This window comes from Antennarius striatus, chromosome 7 (genome assembly GCF_040054535.1).
Source record: "Antennarius striatus isolate MH-2024 chromosome 7, ASM4005453v1, whole genome shotgun sequence".
In the NCBI taxonomy this organism is placed as follows: Eukaryota; Metazoa; Chordata; class Actinopteri; order Lophiiformes; family Antennariidae; genus Antennarius; species Antennarius striatus.
Window position 1 is genome coordinate 5059886 of NC_090782.1, and position 26769 is coordinate 5086654.

At 43.9% G+C, this 26769-nt stretch overlaps 2 protein-coding genes across 7 annotated transcripts; one reads left to right on the top strand and one right to left on the bottom strand.

Moving 5' to 3' along the window:
* Positions 1-97: 97 nt before the first annotated feature.
* aasdh (aminoadipate-semialdehyde dehydrogenase) lies at positions 98-6012 on the top strand. 4 transcript variants are annotated; one of them, XR_011036731.1, is made up of 14 exons: positions 98-500; positions 663-783; positions 1506-1801; positions 1888-2080; positions 2153-2394; positions 2481-2587; positions 2665-2837; positions 3253-3565; positions 3647-3765; positions 3855-4542; positions 4617-4780; positions 4883-5012; positions 5106-5237; positions 5543-5682. XR_011036731.1 is itself a non-coding variant. In XM_068319372.1 (14 exons), the coding sequence occupies exons 1-14, from the start codon at positions 262-264 to the stop codon at positions 5984-5986; spliced, it is 3357 nt and encodes a 1118-aa protein (XP_068175473.1). In that variant the 5' UTR covers positions 98-261; the 3' UTR covers positions 5987-6012. The 4 variants fall into 4 exon arrangements, 3 of the variants coding, with proteins under 3 accessions (XP_068175473.1, XP_068175475.1, XP_068175474.1); XM_068319372.1 differs by having other exon boundaries at positions 4883-5008; positions 5543-6012; XM_068319374.1 differs by lacking the exon at positions 98-500 and having other exon boundaries at positions 671-783; positions 1603-1801; positions 4883-5008; positions 5543-6012.
* Positions 6013-7249: 1237 nt separating this feature from the next.
* cracd (capping protein inhibiting regulator of actin dynamics) lies at positions 7250-22743 on the bottom strand. 3 transcript variants are annotated; one of them, XM_068319371.1, is made up of 9 exons: positions 22639-22743; positions 12658-12826; positions 12061-12193; positions 11821-11976; positions 11188-11403; positions 8766-11055; positions 8045-8235; positions 7784-7946; positions 7250-7413 (listed from the first exon to the last, which is right to left on the bottom strand). In XM_068319371.1, exons 3-9 carry the CDS (start codon positions 12100-12102, stop codon positions 7253-7255), a joined length of 3219 nt encoding a protein of 1072 aa, XP_068175472.1. In that variant the 5' UTR covers positions 12103-12193; positions 12658-12826; positions 22639-22743; the 3' UTR covers positions 7250-7252. The 3 variants fall into 3 exon arrangements, with proteins under 3 accessions (XP_068175472.1, XP_068175471.1, XP_068175470.1); XM_068319370.1 differs by lacking the exon at positions 22639-22743 and adding an exon at positions 13014-13159 and having other exon boundaries at positions 11188-11400; XM_068319369.1 differs by lacking the exon at positions 22639-22743 and adding an exon at positions 13014-13159.
* Positions 22744-26769: the final 4026 nt, after the last annotated feature.

Here is a 26769-nt window from a genome sequence, read left to right on the forward strand (position 1 = left end):
TAGTTCTGGAAAATGGACGAACGCGTCCACAAGACTTGAACTACCCTTTACTGGGATGTCGTTCCTTAAATACGTCATCTTCGCGCGTCACAGTCAACTCAAGTCTGTATTCCTAACACTTCCGCTGTCTTTCTGGGTGCAAACGAGTAACATTTCCTCATTTGAATGAAACAGGCAATGAAGTGAAAGTGATTTGTAGGTTATTGTGCCCAGAGTCAGCGCCCTAAAAGAGCTAGGATGGTGTTTTAAAGACTCGTCGCTATGTCTGCTCGAACGCTGCAGGGGCTCGTAGCCGCCGCTGCCTCTGAGCACCCTGACAGGACTGCTGTTACCTATGACTGCGGGTCCATGTCGGGTACACCTGTGTCTCTACTCTATCGAGATCTGGTTGAACTGGCCGGCGAACTGTCTCGCATTTTAAGAAAGAGCTGTTCTCATACTAACGGAGTAATTGGGCTCTATTGTTGTGATGACTTATTCATCCCTGTCTGGATTCTGGGGTGAGTGTGTTCTTGTTGCTCAATCATGAGGGGACAAAAAAAGACCATCTGACGAGTTTATGAGCGTGACACCTAAAAGATTTAAATGTTAATGTTCTATCAATTAAACGAGTCATTGACTGTCTATTAATATGACTGGGATGGTTCTGTGTTCTGTGCTAGAATCCTTCAGTCCTTTGCTGCATATGTGCCACTGGACCCAGAAACTCCAGGACTCCTCTCTGCCAGAGTGATGAACCGCTGTGGCCTCAAGTACTGTGCTGTGAGGACAGACATGTTGCAGGTTGTTCAGATAAACACTACACCATCAATAAATAATAAACGTGGAAAATGCTGCATTTGGTACTAAATTTGACTGACATTGCATTGCACAAAAATGCAATGACTTTAGTCCCTGGGAAATGAATTTACCTTAAAATATTCCAATTGGTGATCACATCTGAAAAGGAAAATCATCAAAAATTCCAACTGAGAGAATCCTTACTGGCCTTTACTTGGCATTTGTGTGTGTTACATGATAAGAAAATTGTCAACAGACACAAACAGAAAAAAAAGATTTAAAATGAGTATTGAATCCAGGCAGATTCAGATGTACTCTACATTTACAATGGGCTGAAATATCAAGTCCTGGCACAGGTTACATGACAACATCCGATATTGGAAAATTACAGTAGACCCAACTGACCAACTTTTGTCTAAGATTTGGTGAGCCTAGAGTAATAAGTGGTGTTTTTGCAGATACTGTATGTTAAGAAAAGTATCAACCTTCATTCGAATTAAATTAAACAATTGTTGAAAAATCCAAATCTTAAACAGCACAGATAGTTAAGTTGTGTGCTTTGGTAAAGATAGAATATATAGTTAGTGAGATATGTGCCAGAAAAAAAAGGGAAATGGTCAAATTGATGTTCAGATTTTCACAAATACAATAAAATCTATGATCTGTAGTGTTTGTAAGATTAGTATTTAATATTTACATCGCTTTTATGTCCCCCTCCTGTTAAGAGATTCCAGACCGCTGTCATCAAACACGTATCTGTGGAGGTTTTTGTCACGTTACCCAAGTTCAAACTGACCCTGGTACAAATCATGCCGCCTGCAGTTGCTGAGCATCAAGTAGAATCAGAGGAAACGGGAGCAATGACAGCAGGTGGCGCTGTTCACCTCGGTCCATCTGTAGCATTGAGTGAAGCTGGACACAGAGACTTGGCATATGTGCTTCACACATCTGGAACAACTGGTCTTCCAAAGATTGTGAAGGTTCCACACAAATGTATACTCCCTAATATACTTCACCTAAGGTGAGTTTACATCGTTCTGCATGTGTGTGTGTGTGTATCTGTGCGTTTGTGTATATTAAGAACTACATCAAAACCTGTTTACTCAGATCTTTGTTTGAGATGAGGGCAGATGACGTGGTTTTCCTCGCCTCACCTTTAACCTTTGACCCCTCTGTGGTGGATATGTTCCTGGCTTTATCGTCCGGTGCGCAGCTCCTCATTGTCCCAGCTGTGATCAAGAAAAAGCCCCGTCAGCTGGTTCACATCCTTTTTAAGGCTCACAAGACGACGATCCTGCAGGCACGTGTCTTCAGCTTCTTCTGATGGAGAATGTTTTGATTTCTGTCATGTCGTATTATCTTGTTTCCGCAGGTTACGCCAGCGCTCCTTGTCCAGTTTGGGCGCCACATCCTAAAAGAGGAAGTGTTGTCATCGGGCTCCTCGCTGCGAGTGTTGGCTCTGGGGGGAGAAGCCTGCCCCTCACCATCTTTGCTGAGGAGTTGGAGGGACAAGGACAACAAAACCCACATTTACAATATCTATGGGATTACTGAAGTGTCCTGCTGGGCCTGCATTTATAAAATACCAGAGTTTGTTTTGCAGTCTGGCGACCCGTGAGTATAACCTGTGTGAAGTGATTGAACCTGCATTTTAAATGAGTTTATTACATTATAACTGTATTTAATTACATGCCTTACAGCTCGGTGACCTTTGTGCCTCTCGGGGCTCCTCTGATGGACACGGTGGTGGAAGTGAGAGATGAACATGGCTGTATCATCACAGAGGGCGAAGGACAGGTGTTCATAGGTGATAAATATGTTCTTGACTCCTCATTAATGCAGTCACACAAATCCCAATAATAATCCCAATAATCCTTGGTGCAGGTGGAGAGGACAGAGTGTGTCTGTTGGATGACGAGGACGCTCTTATTCCCTGGAAAATGAGAGCAACTGGAGACTGGGTGAAGGTTACAGACACACAGCTATGCTTCCTTGGAAGGAAAGACCGTCTGATTAAACGCCATGGAAAGCGGGTGAACCTGGACAGCTTGCAGCAAGTAAAATGGTTTCATTAATCTACCGTATTTTGACAAATGTTGTCGTTTCATGACATCCATGAGTGACAGAAGATGTGTCACGTTTGTCTGTTCACTCACTAAATATCCTTACAGGTTTGTCAATAAACTTCTATGACATTTAGTGTCAATAAGGGTCAAAGAAGCGTTTATTAAATTCTCAGTTGAATCTTCAGCATGAAAGCATTTTTCACCAAAACAATTATTAATAATATTGATAAGATAAATAAAAAGCAGTCATGTAGAATATTTATTGTTCCTCCACCGTGTGTGATTGGATCCTGTCCTGAGAGATCCATCCATCCATCCATCCATCCATCCATCCATCCATCCATCCATCCATCCATCCATTTTCAGGAGGTGCTGAAGTGTGAATGTTGTATCTTTGCCCCTCCAGCTCATCTTGAGTCTCCCTATGGTGGAGGCGTGTGCCGTGGGTCTCTATGGAGGTCTCCGACTGCTCTCCTTTGTTGTGGTCTCCGCGTGTGACGACCAGAGACCAGCGTCTCCCCTCACATCTACACGGGAGCATGTGGAACAACCAATCACGGGTGAGCAGCAGGAAGACCTCTCCCCTTCCGTGAACGAGATGAGCGGAACAGACAGAGACCTGAGCAAACTCCTCCGGAGCCAGCTGTCTCTGCGGCTGCCATCTTACAGTGTTCCTGACACGCTGTTGGTGGTCCCGGACTTGTGCATGACCCCCCATGGTGAGCATCAGACACACAGTCACAACTGGAGGTAGAGGCGTTAATTCAGTTTCATTTATTCTTCTACTGGATTGATTACAGGGAAAACAGACATGGAGGCTCTTATGAAGATATATGAAAGTCAGAGACGATGTTTACTGTCCGCTTCTTCACCAGCAGACATCACCAAACTAAAGGAAATGCTTCAGTCCTTATGGCAGGTATCTCACTACCTTCCTCATAGTATCTACTTTGAAAGACTTCCTGGCGTAAGATGTTTGAATGAATCTTCTGAACTACCGATCAACAGGAAACTTTAGGTCTTCCCGAGGATGTGATTGTTGACCCTGATTCCAACTTCTTTTTGAGTGGAGGAGATTCTCTGAAGGCGCTGCACCTCTGTGAAGACATCGTCACCGCTGTAGGATCGACCTCACCAGAGCTTTTGGAGGTCATATTTAATGGAACCTTCTCCGACATATTGCACCATGTTGCAGGAGCAGCACTGACGCCGCCACTCAAGAACAGTCCTTCATCCCTGCCAGAGGTAAAGAAACGCCACGCTAATGCTTCTCCTCCGATGGCGGCAAAGAGACGGTCCACAGCAGCAGCAGAGGAGGAGCGACCTTTTAAAGTTATAAGTCGAGCAGGACACGTCTCAGAAGTGAAAATGAAACATCTGGAGACAATCTCAAACTTTCGTACCAGAGCACTTGGAGGAGAAAGTTGTCGTGACACAGGTGGAGGTGATCTGTCTCTCAAACAGAGCTGGTCCTCAGACACAGGCAGATGTGTGGATGCTTCCCCAGTGCTTCTGGTGCAGGAGCCAACAGATCAGAGGTCACATGACAGTAAAACTACAGTGTTCATTGGCTCCCACTCTCACAGGATCCAAGCGTTAGACCTAACCACGGGGAGCCTCTTGTGGGAGCGAGTTCTCGGTGACAGAATCGAAGCTTCGGCTGCGGTGTCTCACTGCGGGAGGCTCGTCGTCGTAGGTCATTATCTGAGAGGGATGTGTGAGAGTGTCTGATGGTTATTGGCTGTAGGATTTACGATCAGATTTCCTCAGGTTGCTATGATGGGTGGGTGTACTTCCTGTGTGCCGCCTCTGGAAAGACCCGGTGGACGTTTGAAACGGGAGACGCTGTGAAGAGCTGTCCTGCTGTGGATCGCCTCACGGGGCTGGTGATGGTCGGCTCACACGATGGCCATGTTTACGCCCTGGACCCACAGGTGAGTGTGTTTTACTACAATGAGACACAAACACAACGATGACTCAGACTGGTGTGTTTTCAAAACCTTACAAACTTAAGGGTACGTGAACGATGTTTCCAGGTTGAGCAGTGCGTCTGGCGGCGTCACTGTGGGGGTGGAGCTGTGTTTTCCTCCCCATACCTCCAAAGCTCAGTACGACAGCTTTATGTGGCTTCACTGGGAGGACACCTACTCTGTCTGGACGCTGTGAGTAAGGAAAACACCCAAATTCATTCAATGCTGATTTGTTCAGAGGATTCCCGTGGTACACTCTGCTGCCTCATGAGCATTGTTCCCATCCCAGGACAGTGGAGACATCCTCTGGTCATATTCTAGAGACGTCCCGTTTTTCTCATCTCCAAACGTCACCTCTGCTCACGTGCTGATTGGCTCAGTGGACGGAAACATCTGCTGCTTTACCAACGCAGGGAAACTGGTGAGAAGCAGGGAAGCAGCAGAGATGGAGAACTGCTCCGGTTTGGTGTTATGAACAAATCCTATGTGACTGAACACAAACTGAGTCCATTCAGTGGAGTGCTCACACAGTCTTTGACTTGTTGGTAGAATTTACTTTCAAATCAGACTGTGGAAATCATTATGCACGAGATACAACACACATAACACACACATACATCTATACTCACATGAAAATGTTGCAGCGTGTGCTGCTACTGCTCCTAGACTGTTTAACCAGTTTAACATCCTGTGACAGTGAAGAACACAATGCCTTTCTGACTGCAGGTTTGGCAGTTTTTAACCAAAGGAGCCGTCTTCTCCTCTCCATGCATCACATCAGACCAGCAGAGGGTTCTGTGCGGATCACACGACGGCTGCCTCTACTGTGTGAACTGTGCCGACGGTTCTTTAGTTTGGACTTTCCGGACCACAGGAAAGGTGTACTCAAGTCCGTGTGTGTTTGACGGTGCTGCTGCAGGCAGGAGCGGGATGCTGGTTGCCGTGGCCTCCACAGACGGGACACTGTGGATCCTGGATGGACACGATGGGAAAATGCTGTCGTCGTTCACTCTCCCTGGGGAGCTGTTCTCATCCCCTGTGGTGTGGGGGCGGTCGCTGGTGGTTGGGTGTCGTAATGACTCTGTCTATTGTTTAAAGCTAACTGTCGATGAGGATAATATTTCGAGTTGCAACTCATGTCAGAGTGGAGCTTCGGGAAATAAAACCTAATCAGTGTTGAGGGAAATAATGAGTCTTTCCATTCTTACGTCATCATTTAATTTACATTATTCAGAACATTGTGTACCTCTTAAGGAATTTGCTCACGAATGTCTCTAAGTGGGACAAAAAAGTGCAAATAATATCAAACCTTTTTTTGTTACATATAACACAGCGTACACTACAATATTGTGCACGACCAACATTAGAACCAAAATGACTTTTTCTGAAGTAACGCCTTCGACTTCCATACAGTACATACTTACAGACATACAGATTCGTTAAGTTAGTGGTAGAAACGTAAGTAAGAATACTGGAGGATTTGCTTCCCATACAGGAAATGCTTACATTATAATGTAAGAGCACATCACATTTACAAGGAAGTGATGGCATCAGCCTATTAACACAAGTGTATAACGGGAGGACAGCTACAAAAAGAGTATGTTACAGCAAGCAGGTGTGTTTGATACCGACACGCCCATTAACACTTTAATGTGTGTAGGTACGTCGGGAGCGGTTCTGTTTCCTTTCTAATGTCAGAAATGTAAGAGAGTCTCTGTCGGCCATCACAGTCGTCACGGACACAGTGAGAATAGCTATGCTAAGAAAAGGTGTACAAAAAAAAGTATTTTGTTCTTTTGTACGTGGACAAACAAGGCTCAGAGAGGAGATGTGGTGTCATTTCAACACAGAAAGGAACTGCTTTGACATAAACAATGTGAGTGAGGGCAGAGAAGACGTCCATTATCCGCCCATGAACAGATTCAAAGGTGTGGTTGTTGTTACTGGTAGCCCTTAAAACACTATACAGTTACCTTCAGTCGATAAAACACTGTCACATGTCAGACCGTCGCTTCTAATACAGAAAGAAAGTCATTTTTATTGTGTTGAACAACAGCTTCGTGTTCTATTTACAACCATGGTGACACAGTGGGCTACGAAATAAAAAAGTTGGATTTGGCTATTACAGTGTCCAGCCATGGTTGCGGTTGGCTGCTGGGATGTCCCAGACTGTAATGTCTTTATTCTTTGTGTGTGTGTGTGTGTGTGTGGTTTTTTTGGGACACATAACTGTGTTTGTACTCACTATGCATGCGTGTAACAATCATGTACATATATGCAACGTTATTGGAATATCTGAATGTGAAGCGCACTTTAATATGATAGTAGTAGGAGCCAGTGTGTAGGTTTAGTAGGCCATGGAGGGTTTCTGGGAGGTGACTCTCGAAGTGCGTCTTGAGTCTGTGGGCAGTGTGCAGTCTCACTGCTGGCTGGGTGTTATTTGATGATCTGAGGACAGTCACTCCACGCTTTGGCCTTCCTCTTGGCCAAGGCGAGCCAGGCTGGCTCAGTGGACACCTGTGCAGAGTCACTGGATGGGAAGCGCTTTGACGTGTCCTTGACAGCGGGAGGAGACGGTGTCGAGTCTGCAATCTCAACTGAAAGAACCAATCGGGTACAATTTCTGTTTCAAATGTAGTCCTTTCAGCCTTTCAAGGTGTATTTTATGAGAAGCATTGATTGAAACTAGATTTGTTAAAATGTAAAAAAAATCTTTACATATCTCAAACCAGATAATATTTGGTGCATTTGGTCAAATAAAATGAAGCAATTATCAGAACAGTGAATGATTATTTTTGTATTAATTCACATAAGACAACAGACAGCTACAAGACAACTGAAAAGTTGAAGAGTCGCACATTTTTCACATTTAAAATTATTATTAATTATCACCAAATTGAAAAATAATTTCAATAATGCATGGCTTTATCATTTTTAGACCTTCGTCCTCAGCACACATCTTCTTACCAGTGACAGAGCTGGGTAGAGTGTTGGCTTTTTTCAGGTGTTCTCTGCGCTCAAAGCGTCCCAGGAGGCTTTCCGGGCGCTTCGGCTCGTCTGGTGTTTTAGGTTTGGAGGAAGTACTGACGCCTCCACTTCCTTTGCTGTCTGTAGGGCTGACCAATGTAACCTGCAGAGGAGAAGTACAATTGTTGGAGCAGAGGCAAACAGCAAAATATATCAAAAGAAATACAAATAAAGAAGGAATTGGGGTTTTTTTGCACATACGCTGTCTCTATCTCGAGCTTGTTTCTCAGCCAGTTTGGCCTCTCTTTGGTTACGGCGCTCCTCTCGATTCTGCTGCTGCTCCCTGAAGCCCTTCTGCTTCTGCAGGGCAAGCGTGATCCATAAGGGCCCAGCCTCCTTCTCCTGGACCCTGGAACTATCCAGTGAGTGTCTGCTCTGCAGTGAAGGCTTCTCTGCGGGACCAATTCATGCATGTTGGTATAACGGCGAGACTGATGTTATTTTGTTTTCGCAAAATGCAATGTTTTTATTAATATTAACTAAATAAATAGACAGCATTCCCATTTCCATAGCTTAAAAATCTGCTAACCTTCAGCACATGAAAACTTTCAGTCACAAAGGAATTTTAGCTGGTTCCAAGAACTGTATTTGCCAAGTGCCAGACAAAAAGATCCAAATGAATTTTATCTTCTGATAAATACTGGCTAGCCTGGCTCTGACAACAAAATCCTGCTTTCAGCTCCTCTAAAACAGGTATGGCCATTTAAGGAGGCATTACTATTTAACAGATATATTCTAACTGTTATGCTATTATGCTTGGACTATCTAGCAAATTTTTTTAAAAAAAGTCTTTTACTTAATTCCAGTTATTGTTTATTCAGTATTTGCCGATAGACACGACACTTGACTCACTTGAGCGACACGAGTACACACAGGTTATCCCATGGAGGGTTGTTTTTTTTAATTCCTAAATAAGACTGACCTTTTTTGATGAGCTCTGTCTTTCTGTCAGCCTTCTCTCTCCAAGGGATGTTAATGGAGGGGAAGAAGGATCTCTTCTCTTTCGGCTCCTCTTCCACTTGGCTTTGGCTGTTCTGTTGAGCCACTGATGAAGACTCATCAATCCTGTTCGTCTGCTGCTGCTTGGATGACTCTGCAGACCCTGTCCTGTGAGTCAGGGCATCGCTAGGAGGGCCATGGCTCACTTTAGGTAGTGGTGATGGAGGCGGTGTGAGGACTGATCCAGTTAGTTTAGATGTGTTTTGTCTGTGATAGAGCAGCTGTTTTGAAGGTGTTTTCTCACCTTCGCCGTGAGGAATGGAGGTGGTAGACTTGATCTCTTTCGACCGAGGAACAGCAGGGGAAGCAGATGCATGTAAGTATTTGCTAATTGCGCCTTCTTTCTGAGGTGATGGAGGTGTCGATTTGTCAGAGAAGACGGAGGAAGTCTCAGAGTCTGGCTCAATAGGAGTAAGAGGTGAAGGAACACCATCAAAACTGTCCCCGGCACTGTAACGTTTCTTTCTTTTCTCAGTGGATTGTTCACTGTGAAAGCGGAGAGAGTAGTTGGTCCGTCTTAGCTTTATGCCAAAAGGTGAGGGCTTGTCTTCTCCATCTTGGCCTTCATCCTCTCCCTCCTCTCTACTTCCAGACACCTCCATCTCACTTTGAGCCCTGCTCCTCAAGTCTGGGCACTCAGATTTGTCTCCATGACTGGGAACCAGGAAAGACGGGAGGTCTTTGGCAAACATACACTCCTCTGATCCTCTTTCTACAATGCGGACAGTTTTACTCGACCTGGTTGGACATTTGTTGGTTGAGGCTGGGGAAGCTGCAGTGGAGCTCTCAGAATGAGTAGCTTCGACTTCTGCTTCTTTACCATCTGTACCAAACACCTCAGAGTTCCTGTTTGAATCTCCAAACTTCTTTTTCGCAGGTGTGATGGAGAACTTGGCGCTGGCAGACATGGTCTTCCTGAGGTTCGTGTGAGAGAACGCCGGCGGCTCATCGCTGCCGGGCTGAGGCTGGTTCCTGCTTGCGTCTGGGTACTCATCGTATTTACCCTCCTCAACTCCTTTGAATATCTTTGACCTGATGCTGGCCCACTCTGCAAGGATGGCTGCACCAGACTGGTCCGAAGAGACCGAACTCTCATTCAGGGACTTGGTCTTTCCAGACTTGCGGTCTGGTGAAGCTTTACTTTTGGTCAAAGGTTTTTCCGGGGCCTTTTTATCCTCCCCCAAACCCAGCAGAGACTTGCAGGCGGTGTCTCTGATCTGGTCGAGGTTGACAGCGGTCCCACAGAGCTGGGCACCTGTCACTAAGATGGCGGTGTGGGGTACATATGGAGACGCTAGCAGACTGGGGGAGTCTAGTCCATCAGAAGAGGAAGACGTAGGGTTCTCCCTTTGTTCGACCACAGCACCGCTCTGGTGGCTGGAGGCTGGCGTGACAGGCGTCAGGTTGACTTTCTGAAACAAAATCTGCTTTTCTCCAGAGGAAACTTTGAAAGAAAAAGGCCTCTGCCTCTCCTCCATCTCCCTCCAGCGCAGCTCCTCAGCCCTCCTCTTCCTCTTCTGCAGGTCTGAGCAGTCATCAGCATCCTCTAATGACAACCTCCTCTGCTCCTCTTCCTCCTGTCTCATCCTCTTCTCTGCTTCCTCCTTTTTCTTTCTTTCCTCTTCTTCCTCTCTTAGCTTCCTCTTCTTTGCAGCTTCAAGCTCCTCCTGCCTCCTGGCCTCCTCCTCCTCCTCCTCCTCCTCTCGCTTTCTTCTCTCCTGCTCTTTCCTCCTTTGCTCTTCCAGTCGTTTCCTTTCCTCCTCCAGCCGTCGCTCTGTCTCCTCTTGCATCCTCCTCTCTTCCTCCTCTTGTTGCCTCCGTTCTTCCTCTTCTCGTTGCCTCCGTTCCTCTTCCTCTCGTTGCCTCCGTTCTTCTTCCTCTCTGATCCTTTTCTCATCTTCTTCCCTCCTCCTTCTATCGGCCTCCATTCTTAGCCTTCGCTCTTCTTCTTGCTGCTGTTTAAAGCTCTTCTCCTCAAGTTCACGCAGCTTCAACTCCTCTGTCGCTCTTCTCTTGTCCTCTTCCTCCTGCTTGAGCCTCTGTTCTTCCACTTCCCAGCTCCTCCTTGTCTTCTGTTCTTCCTGATGGAGTTTCTGTTTCTTGAAGCTTTCTAAGGATTCTTCAGCAGACGCTCTGCGCTGGTCATCTGCCGACAAACCTACAGCCTCATGGTCCTCTTGCACCACACCAGGAATAGATACCCCTTGGAGGTCCTGAGAATGTAGCATGATAATAAACTTTTATTTTCTTAATCACGTAAAAGTGTGAAAAATGAGCGTGACAGTCTGACAAAGTATTGCGACTATGTGTGAGGGAACTCAAAGAAGGTTTCAGGGCTACCTCACCTGTGTAAACCGGCGGTGCTTTCGGGAAATCCTCTGATTTTTGGGTTTGACGGACAGCTTGTGCTTGGCAGCGGTGTTGTCTAGACGGGGAACTGACTGTGGAACAGCATCCAGATTGATGGACTCGATGGTTCCTGAAGGTGGAAGAGCTCGCTTGGACCTGGGAGACTTCACTGGGGTGGTGTGGGGTTCGGCATGTTGAGCCACCTGGACCTGCTGTTGTCACAGAACATGACAGCATGTAGCTCATCCTGACACTTCTTTGTCAAAATCTGGTGCCTACAATACCCACAATGCAAGAGGAACTCTACCGCTGACAAGTCAGTCAGATCATAATTTCAGTTTGATAATAAAGGCTGCCACCATGTTGGGTATCGTGCGGTCGACGCGCCTCGATTTAGTCTTCAAGTAGAGATTAGGAGCAGATAAAGAGGTGTAGTAAGATCACATCTGTACAGTACATTTCACATGTAATTTTCAATCCAAATAACACTAACTCACATTTATCAGCCACCTCCAGACCTAATAGAGGCCTTGTCCAACTTTTGAAATCATTTAAATTCAAAAAATCAAAACAGTTCCTCATTACAAACTGAACCAAACTGTTTTCAGAAATAGAAAATACGTCGTTACCTTTGGGTCTATGTTTGCCGGTTCAGCTTCAACCTGGGCCAAAACCTTCAGGGGACTACTGGGCACCTCTTCCTCATCTGAACTGCCCTCATCTCCTTCACTTTTCCTCAGAGAAGGAGGCCTCTGGCCAAACTTTATACCTTGCGCTATCTGCTTCTGTGTGAACACAAGAAGGTTGCATGTCATATATAACGACAGAAGACAGCTTGTCAGCAATAGATTACACATTACAAAGCCCACCTGCAGATTCCTAACTTTATCGGAGACGTTTTCCTGGGACATGCTGTGACCTAGACTGGGACCAGTCACCGACTCCTCTGGGATGAAGACGCTGTCGTGCGAGAGAGCTCGAGATCCGATGGGATTCAACTCCCTGCAGGAGAATGAAAGTGCTTTTAGCGTAGCACCGTGCTGTTATTGTCATTCATTCATTTATCATGTAGGGTTGATGTAGCTTCACCATGTAAGTCAACACAGACAAGTAAATGACCTCATTTACAGCAGCAGTTCCGGAAAACCAGAAAAGCTTTATCTGAAGAGTACCCCCCCTGCCTCGCCCCTTTATTCTCTACAGATTTTGTTATCACAATTTATGAGCGTGATAAATTCATTTTTTCTGTTACAGAAAGAATTTTTTTTTTAAAAACTTGTTGAGAATCCAGACTTTGGATTTAATCTGTCTTTTCTCATCCAGATAAAGTTGGCAATAAAACTCCTTTTACATGAATTTATCAGGGATTAGATCAGAGGTCGTAGCTTCTGTCAGTAGTAATAAAATGTCACGAGAGCTATCAGTTTCATTATCACTGAAATATGGGTAAAAATTAATCTGGTTACCTCAGATTGTGATCGGACGCTTCATCGTCAGATACAACTCCATTGCACACTTCCCCGATGGAAAAACTAGTCTTTAGCGCTGCTCCATCAAAGGCCCACTTTGGCTCCCTCTTAGTTTTTTTCCCAAAGAGACGTCTGAAGGGCTGGAATTTGCCCTGTCGCTTTCTCTCTGTTGGAAAAACCAAATAGATGACATCCATAGCTGCAGGCAATCATATTGTCAAGCTATGTATCGCAAGACGTTAACAAGCAGGAAGGTGCCCATGGGTATGTTTTTATGTGATAATGAAATGTGATTGAATGAAGACAGAATACTGGAATGAGACGAAAACCTTGGCTCCGTGGTTCATACTTACTTGTATTTACAGGAAGTTGGAAAGTAAACAACATAGGGTAAAAGAGACTAGAGCACTTATAACTTGAGAAAAATGCAGAGTAAACAGAAATCCATGATTACTCCTGAGAAAAAAGAGAAGACATGTAAAACCCAAACCACATCCTGTCTGTCCACATGGCGTCTGAAGTGAAAGTCAAACAACTGTCTAAGATGTAAACTTGTGTTATCTGAGGTAAAACTGAGGTTGCGTTGACACATATTGCAGCTGTTATGTGGCGATAAACGATTAGCGCGCAATCAAAAAATAAAAACAAGTAAATAACTACGTAATAAGACACACTTGTGATACACCCTTCTATTTCTGGCTCACGAGGAAGTCATGAAGCAAGGTTATGGCATTAACTTTGGACTTTTGTTTGACATCTTTGTCATCTTTCCAGGAATTACATGAATTCAACTTTCCCTTGTGTGAGCGAAACATCTTTGCATCCAAGATCTCAAACTGAGTGTTGTGTTTTAGTCTGTGCAGCTATGTGTGTACACATGTGGAGGTCCACTGGATGAACTGCGTGGGTGATGTTACAGACACACACAGCTACTCTACACCACTGTGCAGACAGGCATCCTCAGGGCTCTGTGGGTATCCCTTTCAGAGCTATAAGTAGTAACTGGTGTGGGATTTCATTTGAGATGCTGCTGACTACACGGGAGGCATCATGGGAAATGATACAGTGAACTAATTTGTCCACTTAGATCGTCAGCGCCGAAGTGTCTTAATCTTTGTGTTGGCGAGTGTTTGTGGTCTGTATATATTTATGCATCATATATTCCTGTATTATATGCTTTTATTCACCACAAATGAATGGAAGAAAAACAAGAGTAAGCAGTTGTGTCCAATAAAAACAGCATCAGTCTGAGCCTGTCATTCCATCACGAAGGGACAAATACACAACTGAACCAACTATGTTTAAAACTTGCTTTCCCTTGAATTACAATTTGAAAAAAAATAAGACGTTCATGAGACAATTATTTAACAACTTGTGAACCAAGCCTTCAATCAACAAAGCATTGTTCTCTTATTAAAGTGCTCAATACTAAGTCAGACCCAGTCCTCCTGTCTCTATGTGCACTGAGTGATATTACAGGGCGAACCTGATGTTCCTTTCCCTGTAGCATGCTTTCCTAGAGATAGGTGCCATGTAGTGCTTCTTCTCTTGTACAAAGCCCATAATGGATTGCCACAGGCCTGCTCACACACTCCTTTGTGAAATGAGAAAGGACAGTTTTTCTGTGGCATGGGCGACTGGACTGAACTCTCCTGTGTGAATGTAGTACATTACGTTTTCACTCTGGGCCTCTGAACTCCTGCTGGTTTTCAGTCCAGCCATGTGATCAAGGAAAATTTGCAGTCTGATGAAGGCAAATTAACTAGCTGGTGGCAGAAGAAAAATACAGCAGGTTGCTGTGATTGCGAGAATGAGTGTGGTCATTTTCCTCAAAGTCTAACTATAACCCATCCTTTCCTCAAAGAACATATGTATGAAGTTATACCTACCTCATACATTTGGAAAATACATACCTATTTAAATTTTCATGACATTGACACATTTACAAAATTTGGGACAGGGGCAGCAAAAGACTGGGTTCAGTGTTATCGGGTAACTGCATCCTCAAAGGTTCAGTCATTCAGCAGAGCCTGGGAGATGTTCGCCTCTGTGAAAATCTGCACTGGCAAATATTCTAAAAATTCTGAATATACAGAATTTTCCCCATCTAATGTTCATGATATCAGTATAAAACTACAATCTGGAGAAATGTCTGCATGTAAATGCAAAGACAAAATCCAAAACTTGATACTTGTGACCTTCGGTTCTTCAAGCTGCACAGAATTGAAACCAATGTGGTTCTACGACGTGTTGCATTACATGGGCTTAGGAACAGGTTGTTCCTCAGTAAATTGACTCATCTGCAGAACGAAGAAGGTGAGATGTGAATTGCAGAAATGCCTCCAACTTCTTTGGGTTTGTCACACCTTTAAACCCTTTAAACACAACTTAACGACAGAGAATAAGATTAAAATAAAACACTTGGTACTAGACTGGCTGGCCAGCATTCCAGACCATGACAGTTCATCAATGATCCCAAAGCACCGAGTACAACCACAGAAACCGTAAGTATTTAAGATGTCAAACAAGAAGGTGATAGAATTCCACTTTAAAACCTCAGATTACAAATGCTTACTGAATGTTGTTAAAAGAAGACTTGATGTAAGACAATAAGAACACAACTCTGTCACAACACGCTAAATTTAGGATGGCATACATTCATAGTAAACAATATTTTATTTTTGTTCGTTTATATTTGCAATTTTATTTGATGGAAATGACTAACTCATAACATCCTCCTTTTATTTACACTTGACACAATTCTTTTGATTTCTTTCACAATCTTTCACCATCACTTTCTCTGAGCTCTGTCTTTGGACATGTGATATGTGATGCATAGCATGCATCACATATCACATGTTGCTTTTTTAACTGTCTGTTTAGTTGACGATGATCCTTCTGATCACAATTTAAAATGTCTTAAAACAGCTTGAAGAGGTCAGATAAAAAGTAAACTACAACAGCAACCGAAGGAGTCAAAAACAAGAACACACACACGTACAGGCGCTAGTCAACCCCAACACCATAGCATGCAGTTCTTAAAGAGACAGTTGTAAAAAGTTCAAGTGATGTAATTTCACCCTTGTGATGTTACCACTGATTCTGTTGTGTACACTGTCCCTTTAAGATGTTGCTGAAAGCACTCATTTTTTCCTATTTACCTGGGCCTTTGGATTTGGTTACCTCTAAAAGCATGCCATGCTTTGTTTCCGTAGCGTCTGTTGCCATGGTCACTGCACACCTTGGCTGTGGTGAGAAAGGAAGGAAATGAGCAAGGGGATTCATCACCTTTGCTGCAGAGGAGCAAATGTGAACTTCTAAAAGAGGAGAAAGTGAGAACAGGCCCAGGGGGAGAGGCTTTGAATATTCACGCTGCTACATGCCTCCGTTTAAAATTTGCCTGCGGCATTGGCATGAAAAAAACCAATTTTACTGGTTCTTGCAGAATGGTTCTTGGTGACTGGCCTGAATGGGACACAATAATAAAGATGCAAAATGCAAAATGAGACCTCTATTACGTCTTGTCGACATGGAAATAGCTCTAACAAGTCAGCTTCACATCCAAAATGAAAATAAAATAGTTGGGAGATGCAGATGGTGACACAAAACAAAAAAAATGTTTTGCACATGCCCACATTTAGTGGGCATTCCCTTTGTGTATTGTTACTGAATTCATGTTAGAACTGATGAAACAAAACACATGAACAATGCCTTATTTGTCACAAAGTGAGACAAGCCAACGAACACAGTTTGCTTCCTGGACCCTGCGTCTCCAAGCGTCTGTCTGCAGCAGGTTTTCTGTATGCGCTGCAGAACTGTATGTTGAGCAAAACCACAAGCGCTCGGTCTGGCAATGTGAAACAATGGGGTGTGAGACAGAACTGAGAGAGCAACAAGAGGAGTCTGCTGTCGCTTATTGGATCATCAACGCGTGGATTTCCTTCCTGAGGGTAACAGGGCAGACAGAAATGCCTCCTCCCTGAAAGGCCCCTTTGTGCTGCCAGCAAAAAATAAGACGTATGGACAAGCATGTTTGGTAGTAGAGTGTGTGAACAGAGGCAGAGTGTGTGAAGTGAGGAGAGGGATCAACTGTGTCTGCTGGTGGGCGTTAACGAGAAACAATCTGAATTCTATTGCGTCTGTTTGTTTGCATGCTTTGACTGGCTGTTTGCTGCTATCGTAATGCTGAGCAGGTGAAGTTGTGATCACACAGATTGGTGCGATTTGCGGCTCATTGTAGTCGGCGTTTTGTTTTCTTTTGTTTTTCTTTTGCAGTCCTTTTGCTGTGGAGGACAGGCATGGCTTTATGTCGCAGCAGTTAAGTTCCATAAAGTTACAGAACAAGTGTCTTGCTGGTAAAGCTGACACACAAACGCGGTGGGGCCCTGTGATAGTTAGCTGCACACCACTGCAGTAAACCCTTAGGGAACATCGATCTGCCCTTTGGCACAAAGCTCGCTCTATCCAGGCGAAAGTCGCTGCCTCTGCTGAAAATGGTGGAATAAATAGAGACAAAACAGCAAGTTTGGCTTTGTTGGATCTGTTAACGTCTCAATGACATGAGAGGGGTGGATGGGAAGAACTTTTGTGCAGCACATCATCTATCTAGAGTATATGAAGTGACAAAGTGTAGATGAAATGCGATGCCTCATATCCAGTCTCTCTCTTCCTTGTAAAGAAAGTTGAAGTTTCTGGTTGTCAGCAGCAGCAGGAAAGCAGAGCAGATGGATGGAACAGACTTATCACTACAAACAGATCCAAATAGTTGACTTGTGCAACATGTGCATGTGAACATGTCGTCTTCATGTTTCTCCTAGTTTACTTCAGGTTTATGTGAGCAAGGACAACGATGAAGTACTCCAGTGTCCATCAAATACGCGGGCCTGTACACATGATGTCAGCATTTCAAAGAAACAGCCGAACACTTTGTGCATCATAAAACACACAAGGCAAACAGATGTTAAGCAGCTGGCTGCGGAAAATGCACTAGAAAAACGTGCTACCATGAAAACATTACAAAAAACATTTGCTACAGTATAGGTCTAATTTTTCATTAAGGTGTCAAAGGTCAAATAGGCTTTGTCCAGACATTTTAGTGACCTTTGATCACTGAACTGAGGGCTCGCCTGCAATATTTCCACTGGACTGTCATGTTTGATGTAGCACATGGTCTGCTATACACTGTAGCTTCACCGGACACCACACACATTAACTACATTAAACGGTATGTCATCTTCTATGACGTGTTTGGTCTTGACACGGCTATTCCTGTCACGTCTCTTGTGAAAGACCCAGAGGACTAACGTGACGTCGTCCAGGACAGACTGTCTGAAAATGAGCACGTTTACCCTCATTAAAAAAAACCCCATCACACCTCACTGTCTCTAAACAACCTGCAGTTGATCACCGCACCCTCAAAACACAGAACAGAAAAGCACCGCCAGTTCCTGTGTCAATCAAGCTGAATGCTAAAATCACAATGCTAACATACAAATGCTATTTATCATGTTAGCTTTTTAATTATATTCAATACAAAGTCTTCTTCTCCTTTCGGCTTTTCCCTTCAGGGGTCGCCACAGCCAATCAGCTGCCTCCATCTAACCCTGTCTTCTGCATCCTCTTCTCTCACACCAACTACCTCCATGTCCTCTTTCACTACATCCATAAACCTCCTCTTTGGTCTTCAATACAAAGTACTGGTGACAGAACACACAAGGCACCCAGAGACTGCAACATCCTGCGACACCCCTGAATTCAAAATTTTACCCTGACCTAACTGCATAGGTCAAAGATCAAAGCTAGTGCTCTGCCCTACCGTTATAGATCAAAGCACTAGCTTTGATCTATGGTCTTACCCACACCTGCCTTCTCCCTCGTCTTTCTATCTTATACAGTTCCTGAGTGTACAAAAGTTGAAATTTGACCTTGACCTAGTTTTCTCAAGGTCATGGTCATCATCTCCTTTTCATGCCCTTTGCTGCCCGAGTAATGTGCTTTTTGTTTCATCTTTCTATCTGCAACGGTTGTGAAGATATTTGGTGGACGAACTAACAAATGGACAAACACACAAACACTATTACATTACTTCACTGCTTTGAGGCGGGATGTACATACTTTAACGGAAAATTACCAAATAATCATTGAGGCAGTTTAGATTGGATAAAAGTGGTGACGACATGAAAAACTAACCCACCCAGAGCACGGCTGAACACCTGGTTAGAGAACCAGTCCAACTCCAGTAGCAGCTACGAGTGCATTCTAGACAAAATAGTATTCAGTCCAATAGGTCTGCAGTTAACAATACCTTCATGAGTTATATAATGTTCAGCTATTGCTAAAAACATAACGCTACAAGGTGTTCTTGGAATTTTGCCAGGAATTACAGAGGGTGAATGTAGAGAAACAATAGATTTGACAGAAACGGATCACATGACTGTCGTTATATTTTCCATATTAGCTTGCAGTTACTTAACAATGCTCAATGGTGTGAACTAACCAGCAATCAAAGACGCCTCCCTCTCCTGCAAGAGCATCTCAAACAATAAAGCTAATGACATTCACAAGTCAACATATAACCACCATTCTGGTGTTCCGTAGCGTTTTTCTACTTCCTTCCTTGTGTCATCCTGTACGACATGATGTATTCACGCAGGCGTGCTCACAAAGAATAAATGCAAATCAACAAAATTAACCTGTACTGTATGCTTCGTGAGAAGCTGATGTTTCATCAAAGTTTCTGTATTAAAGTACTTCTTACCGTTACAGAGTAGCTCTTTGAGAAAGAGTGTGTGAGTGTGTGGCCGTTCCACCTGCCTGCTGCCACTGTGGATCTAGGGCATTACCTGGAGTCAGGTGTCAGATGCGGAGGCTTAGTTTTGTGTGTGTGTGTGTGTGTGTGTGTGTGTGTGTGTGTGTGTGTGTGTGTGTGTGTGTGTGTGTGTGTGTGTGTGTGTGTGTGTGTGTGTGTGTGTGTGTGTGTGTGTGTGTGTGTGACACTCTTTGATATTTTAACTCTTATGAACATTTTGACTGCCCTTTAAAGACGTAGTCACAAACCCAGAAAGCTCATCCTGTCAGTGTGGGTTCACCAGTGCACACGAGTGTTGGTAGTGAAGCACATGGAGGAGGTGTGTCATGTGGGATGGGGCCAGCGTGAACTCTTCTCCTGTGTCTGTCAGTGCTGCTGTGCTGAGGATGCACAAAGTGACACTTTGTGTGTCCCCCCCCCTTGATAGCAGTGGAGGAGAACAGAGTGGCATTCATCATTTCTACTGACTGATGCACACAAAGGCTTTCATTGTGGCTCAACAGTAATCATCATGTGTGATTACGGCAGCTTATAATGTGGTGTACCCCAACTACTTAATAATATTACAGCTGCAAATCTGTGTTACAGTCTGCACTGTGGAGTTCAAAACCAGCAGCTTAGTTCCCCAACTCAATAAAAGTGCGGCTTTATGAACATATTAGTCTCCTCTGGATTCATAATAGCTGTGTGCATCAGCCTGCAGTGTGTAATAAGGCCAGATTCTCCTCTCTCCAGCTTTGGCAGCATCACACTGCAGCCTCACAGGGATATGGTAATGATGAGGGCTCTACCAGTCTGAATGCAGCCTATATTACAGCAGCGTGGCACTTCAAAGACAGACTGCTCTCTGACGGACCCGGTACCAAAATAGAACCCCCCCCCTCAGTAGAGCAGCACCAACACACCCTAACACAGATATTCACATTCACATATACTCACACAGAGGAATTCATTTCATGCATACAGAGGTTGGGATGCACCATCCCCTGCCAGTCGCTGCATTTAACATCCGATCAGTTGGTCCAAGTTTCCATGGAAATGAGTTTGTCATTTAACGAAAAACAAGATGCGTATTGATGTGTAAAAGGCTATGATGGCATGATGTACTGGGAAAAAGACTTGGCAAAAATTTATGCATCATCATCATCATCATCATCACCCTGATATTCAGTCAATATTGTCTTTTTTACCCAAGTTGTCATATTTGTCTCTCTGACCATAAAACGGTACAGCCCTGCTAGTTCCTCTGTCAGTCGAGCTAAACGCTAACATGGTAATGCTAACATACAGATGATAGGTACGGATGAAAACGGATGGATGGATGGATGGATGGATGGATGGTTGGATCAGTGAATGAGTACTCATACTTGTTGTACTGAAGTACACGTTGCTGACCGGCCAGTGCTCCTGACTCCTGTCTTGACTATTTATCTGTTGGTCTGATAACAAGACTACTGAAAAATAAATAAATAGATGTCTTAATGATTATTAAATAGATTGGATCAGACTGGATTGGACGCAGTCAACAGGATTTACCTTCTTTAAGTCAAGTTAATTTATTTACATTTTGCCAAATCACAACAGAATTTATCTGAAGGCACTTTCCAGATATAAATCGTACCTTTAGTTCTACACAGAACCAATTTGTCCCCATGAGCAAGAATTGGTGACGTCGTCAAAAAAACCAAACAAACAAAAAACCCAATTTAACAGGCAGAAACCTTGAGCAGAACCTAACTCAAGGGTTTATAGAGCTTTTTTTACCATGTTTGTCAGTTACACATTCACTATTCACAGGTTACCATGATCATGGATGGAGGAGTGGGAAAAAAATCGGAATCATGGAATTTTGGCGTAGATTCAGACAAAGATGTGGATCTGTGATTTTCTCCATTTACTTTAACAGTGATGGTAACCACTTAGATGCCAGACATCCTGGCGGAATTTAGATGATATCTTAATTGAATTAAGATTGACTGTTGGTGGCTTATGAGGTATGCGGTCAATTGAGTGCCTTTCTAGTTTTGTATTGCCTTTATGAAGCTTGCTGTTTTTAAATCCTGTTTTTGTTAAATGTGCAGCAAACAAGTTGCATTAAAAAAAAAAAGCAGTTAAAACAAAGATCATTCTTAGTTACCTTGCAGTGATTCAAATCCAGTGAATTTTAGCAGGTCAGAATTGAGATAAATGATAACATGGATGGGGTCGGGCAGGGTTCAGAGACACTTTCCAGATATTTCTGGAAGTATTTTCACTAGGAAAACTATCTGGGTGAGGATGTGATAATTTAGACTGTTTACTGTGGAAGTCTTTGCATGTGTGAATCCAGACCATCAGGATGTGATGGGTGCAGTTCTTCATTAATCAGTCTCGACAGTGACAGATACATTATTGAGTGTGAGAGGCTGATCTGTCATCACTCACCTGTCAGAACACACAAACTACAATTTAACAACATCCGCTTGACATAATTTAAAAAAATAAAAATAAAAATCTAGCACCATAAAATCTAAAACCAACAGCCTGTGAATTCATTTCTACTATCCACACCTCATGTCTGACGTGACAGCAAGAACACTCATTGATGAGCCTTTAATTAAATGCGTGGAACATTGTCCACAGTACACACTCATATGGGTCCGCACCATATGGCCTGCACATCGCCATCCAGCTGAATCGAGAATCCCGGTATTCCAACATGTGTATCGCGGTCAGACAGACACTGATCACTGTGAGGATAGATCCAAAGGCAATGATCAATACGTGACCGTTAATGGCAGATGAGCGGAAGCTGCCGCAAAGGGATTACATTCTATTAATTGCAGGTTAAAAAAAGGCGCACAGAGAACAAAGAATCCGTTCACGGCTGTCCCCACAGTGATGGAATCCTGTCGGGAAAAATGATTAAAATCGGTTTGGATCACACACAAAAATAAATAAATAACGACTGGCCTGCTGGCATCGGTGTTTGCATCTAATTCCCATAAACAGCGCGCATATAACACACACACACACACACACACACGCACGTATACACATATCAACGTAGATCTGATCCGATCAATGAGAAATGTGCGTTGGGAAACAGTGACAAGGTCACCAGCGTCGTGAAAATGGAAAATAATTAACAACAACAACACAAAGAAAACACAATCACAAAGTGTCAGCACCTTTTTTTTCCCCCCTGCCCTGGCGCGATTCCTCCCGGTGATGTGCGCGGAGGTGAGGCCAGCTCCGCTCCTCCGACGCCTTTTGTGCTGCTGATGCTGCGGGTGCTCGACAGGCGGACGCACGCACCGGCAAGCCCCCGCGCGGCTGCACGCGAGCGGCTCGGAGATGGGAGGGCGTGGCTGCGGGACACGGAGGAGCGGGCGGCCGCGATGCGTGCACGTTACAGTAACGTCAGATGCTGTACACCCCCCCCCCCACACACACACACACCAACACCGTACACAGTGATGTCTCCGAGGAGACAGACCCATAAAGACTTAATATGTCTGGGGTGAATGAATGAATGAATGAATGAATGGATGAATGGATGAATGGATGAATGAATGAATGAATGAATGGATGAATGGATGAATGCATGAATGATACAAGTTTAATCTGTTCCCTGCCTAAACCTGTATGTGAAACATTTCCCAATTTAAAATAACTAAAATCATTTTAATCCATTCCAGCCTTGTAAAAATGCCCCCCAACCCCCCTAAATTAGGAAAAAAGAACACATTTTTATCAACCAAATGCGTGCTTTGCCTGTGCATAATTATTTATATACAGTATGTTACATAAACAATGATAAAGTATGAAAAATGCAAAGGTGTCTCACACACAAACACACAGTGTGTGTGTGGCCCATACTGAATGCACAGCAAGAAGATTTCAGCTTCGATTCCTTTCTGCGTTGAATTTATATGTTCTCATCATTTCTGGGGGGGGTTCTCCGGGTTCCTCCCACATCCATAAACATACAACTTACCGTAGATGAACTAGTCTCTCCATATTTTCTATAGGTATGAGTGTATGAATGAGTGGTTGTCTGATTCTGTGTGGTTCTGTGATAATCCGGCATTGTCATCTGGGGTGAACCACAACTTTCGCCCGTAGCCAGTTGGGATAGGCTCCATCAGCCCCATGACCCTTGATGGAGGCTGAAGACGGGACAATTGCAATTGATTTGCACTTAAAAAAATATGGATTTACATAAAATATTCTCCAAAGAATATTTCTAAACATGCAAATATTTGTAACACTATTTGTAACTCAGAAATAGGATAAAATTAATCTGTTAGACCAAGAGAAGATGTAGAGACTCAAGGGCTTTAATACAGAATGATGATAGAAGTTGTTCACTGGCAGAAGCTAAGTTTTGCATCAGACTTACCAAGAGGAAGCCCAATCATTGAAAAACCAAGAGTCTAAGAACTTTCAGTTTTTTCTGAGAGCTCCACTTTTCACCTTTATTTATTTCCTCCTCCTACAAACAACGCAGAATGACAAATGTATGTTTTGACTACCGACTGGATTTTTTCGCTATCTGGTCTGAACAATATGACATTTTTGACTTACATGTTATCACCCAGACCTTGAGTACATGAAAAACAGAAGATTCAGAGTTAAACACATATTTTATCTCATTCCTGATTCAGGTTTGGTTACAAATGTTTGAACTGATTTGTCAAGATACTTACACAGTATTTATGCAATCACATACATGGGAAAGACGTAATCATATACAGTACAACCTACTCGAATAATTGTGAGGATTGATGAGATGTACTTACTCAATTATGTAATCATTGAAAATACATTATAGTGTGTTTAACTCCGTAGAGTTCTGGTCTGTTCACCCCCGACACTTAACCTATTTACACCTATTTACGGGACTTATGACTTATTTATACTGAGAAAGAGTAGATCTAGCGTTTACTCTGAAAATATTAAGCGGAAGTTAATTTTCCAACCATCCAATATCCTCTTCTTCTTCTTCTCCTTCTTCTTTTCCTTTCGGCTTTTCCCTTCAGGGGTCGCCACAGCAAATCAGTTGTCTCCATCTAGCCCTGTCCTTTGCATCCTCTTCTCTCACACCAACTACCTTCATGTCCTCTTTCATTACATCCATAAACCTCCTCTTTGGTCTTCCTCTAGGCCTTCTGCCTGGCAGTTCAAAACTCAGCATCCTTCTACCAATATATTCACTATCTCTCCTCTGGACATGTCCAAACCATCTCAGTCTGGCCTCTCTGACTTTGTCTCCAAAACCTCTAACATGTGCTGTCCCTCTGATATACTCATTCCTGATCCTATCCTTCCTGGTCACTCCCAGAGAGAACCTCAGCATCTTCATCTCTGCTACCTCCAGCTCTGTCTCCTGTCTTTTCCTCAGTGACACTGTCTCTAGACCAAACAACATCGCTGGTCTCACCACAGTTTTGTACACCTTTCCTTTCATTTTAGCTGAAACTCTTCTATCACACATCACACCTGACACTTTCCTCCACCCGTTCCATCCTGCCTGGACACGCTTCTTCACCTCTTTTCCACACTCTCCATTGCTCTGGACTGTTGAGCCTAAGTACTTAAAACCCTCCACCTTCTTGATCTCTTCTCCGTGTAACCTCACTCTTCCACTTGGGTCCCTCTCATTCACACACATGTACTCTGTCTTACTGCGGCTAACCTTCATTTCTCTCCTTTCCAGGACAAACCTCCACCTCTCTAGCTTTTCCTCCACCTGTTCCCTGCTCTCACTACAGATCACAATGTCATCTGCAAACATCATAGTCCATGGAGATTCCTGTCTAACCTTGTCTGTCAGCCTGTCCATCACCATAGCAAACAAGAAGGGGCTCAGAGCTGATCCCTGATGCAGTCCCACCTCCACCTTGAACTCCTCTGTCACACCTACAGCACACCTCACCACTGTCTTACAGTCCTCATACATGTCCTGCACCACTCTAACATACTTCTCTGCCACTCCAGACTTCTTCATACAATACCACAGTTCCTCTCTGGGCACCCTGTCATAAGTTTTCTCCAGATCTACAAAAACACAATGCAGCTCCCTCTGGCCTTCTCTGTACTTCTCTATCAACATCCTCAAAGCAAATACTGCATCTGTAGTACTCTTTTTTTGGCATGAAACCATACTGCTGCTCACAAATGTTCACTTCTGCCCTTAGTCTAGCTTCCACTACTCTCTCCCATAACTTCATTGTATGGCTCATCAGCTTTATTCCTCTGTAGTTGCCACAACTCTGCACATCTCCCTTGTTCTTAAAATGGGCACCAGCAAACTTCTCCTCCATTCCTCAGGCATCTTCTCACTATCTAAGATCCTGTTGAACAACCCAGTCAGAAACTCTACTGCCACCTCTCCTAGACACTTCCATACCTCTACAGGTATATCGTCTGGACTGATTGCCTTTCCACTCTTCATCCTCTTCAATGCCCTCCTCACTTCATCCTGTCTAATCTTTGCTACATCCTGGTCCACAACAGTCACCTCTTCTAGTCTTTGTTCTCTCTCATTTTCCACGTTCATCAACTCTTCAAAGTACTCTTTCCATCTTCCTATCACACTACTGGCACCTGTCAATAGGCTTCCATCCCTATCCTTAATCACCCTAACCTGCTGCACATCCTTCCCATCTCTCTGTTTTGCCAACCGGTATAGATCAGTCTCTCACTCCTTACTGTCCAACCTAGCATACAAGTCATCATAAGCCCCTTGTTTGGCCTTTGCTACCTCTACCTTCACCTTACGCTGCATCTCCCTGTACTCCTGTCTACTCTCCTCAGTCCTCTCAGTGTCCCACTTCTTCTTAGCTAACCTCTTTCTCTGTATACACTCCTGTACCTCCTCATTCCACCACCAAGTCTCCTTATCTACTTTCCTTCCAGATGACACACCAAGTACTCTCCTACCTGTCTCCCTGATCACATTAGCTGTAGTTGTCCAGTCGTCTGGAAGCACCTCCTTGACCACCAGAGCCTGTCTTAACTCCTTCCTAAAAGTCATGCAACACTCTTCCTTTTCCAGCTTCCACCATTTCGTCTTCTGCTCTGCCTTTGCCCTCTTGATCTTCCTCACCACCAGAGTCATCCTACACACCACCATCCTATGCTGTTTGGCTACACTCTCACCTACCACTACTTTGCAGTCACTGATCTCTTTCAGGTTACACCGTCTACACAAGATGTAGTCTACCTGTGTGCTCCTACCACCACTCTTATAGGTCACCCTATGTTCCTGCCTCTTCTGGAAGAAAGTATTCACTACAGCCATTTCCATCCTTTTA

Coding starts and splice junctions, on each gene's coding strand:
- aasdh (XM_068319372.1), top strand. CDS start 262: ATGTCTGCTCGAACGCTGCAGGGGCTCGTAGCCGCCGCTGCCTCTGAG. Junction 784..1,505: donor TGAGGACAGACATGTTGCAG/GTTGTTCAGATA, acceptor CCTCCTGTTAAG/AGATTCCAGACCGCTGTCAT. Junction 5,009..5,105: donor ACCTACTCTGTCTGGACGCT/GTGAGTAAGGAA, acceptor TTCCCATCCCAG/GACAGTGGAGACATCCTCTG.
- cracd (XM_068319369.1), bottom strand. CDS start 13,047: ATGTTGTTTACTTTCCAACTTCCTGTAAATACAA. Junction 11,056..11,187: donor AGCACCGCCGGTTTACACAG/GTGAGGTAGCCC, acceptor CTACATTCTCAG/GACCTCCAAGGGGTATCTAT. Junction 7,947..8,044: donor AAGCTCGAGATAGAGACAGC/GTATGTGCAAAA, acceptor TCTCCTCTGCAG/GTTACATTGGTCAGCCCTAC.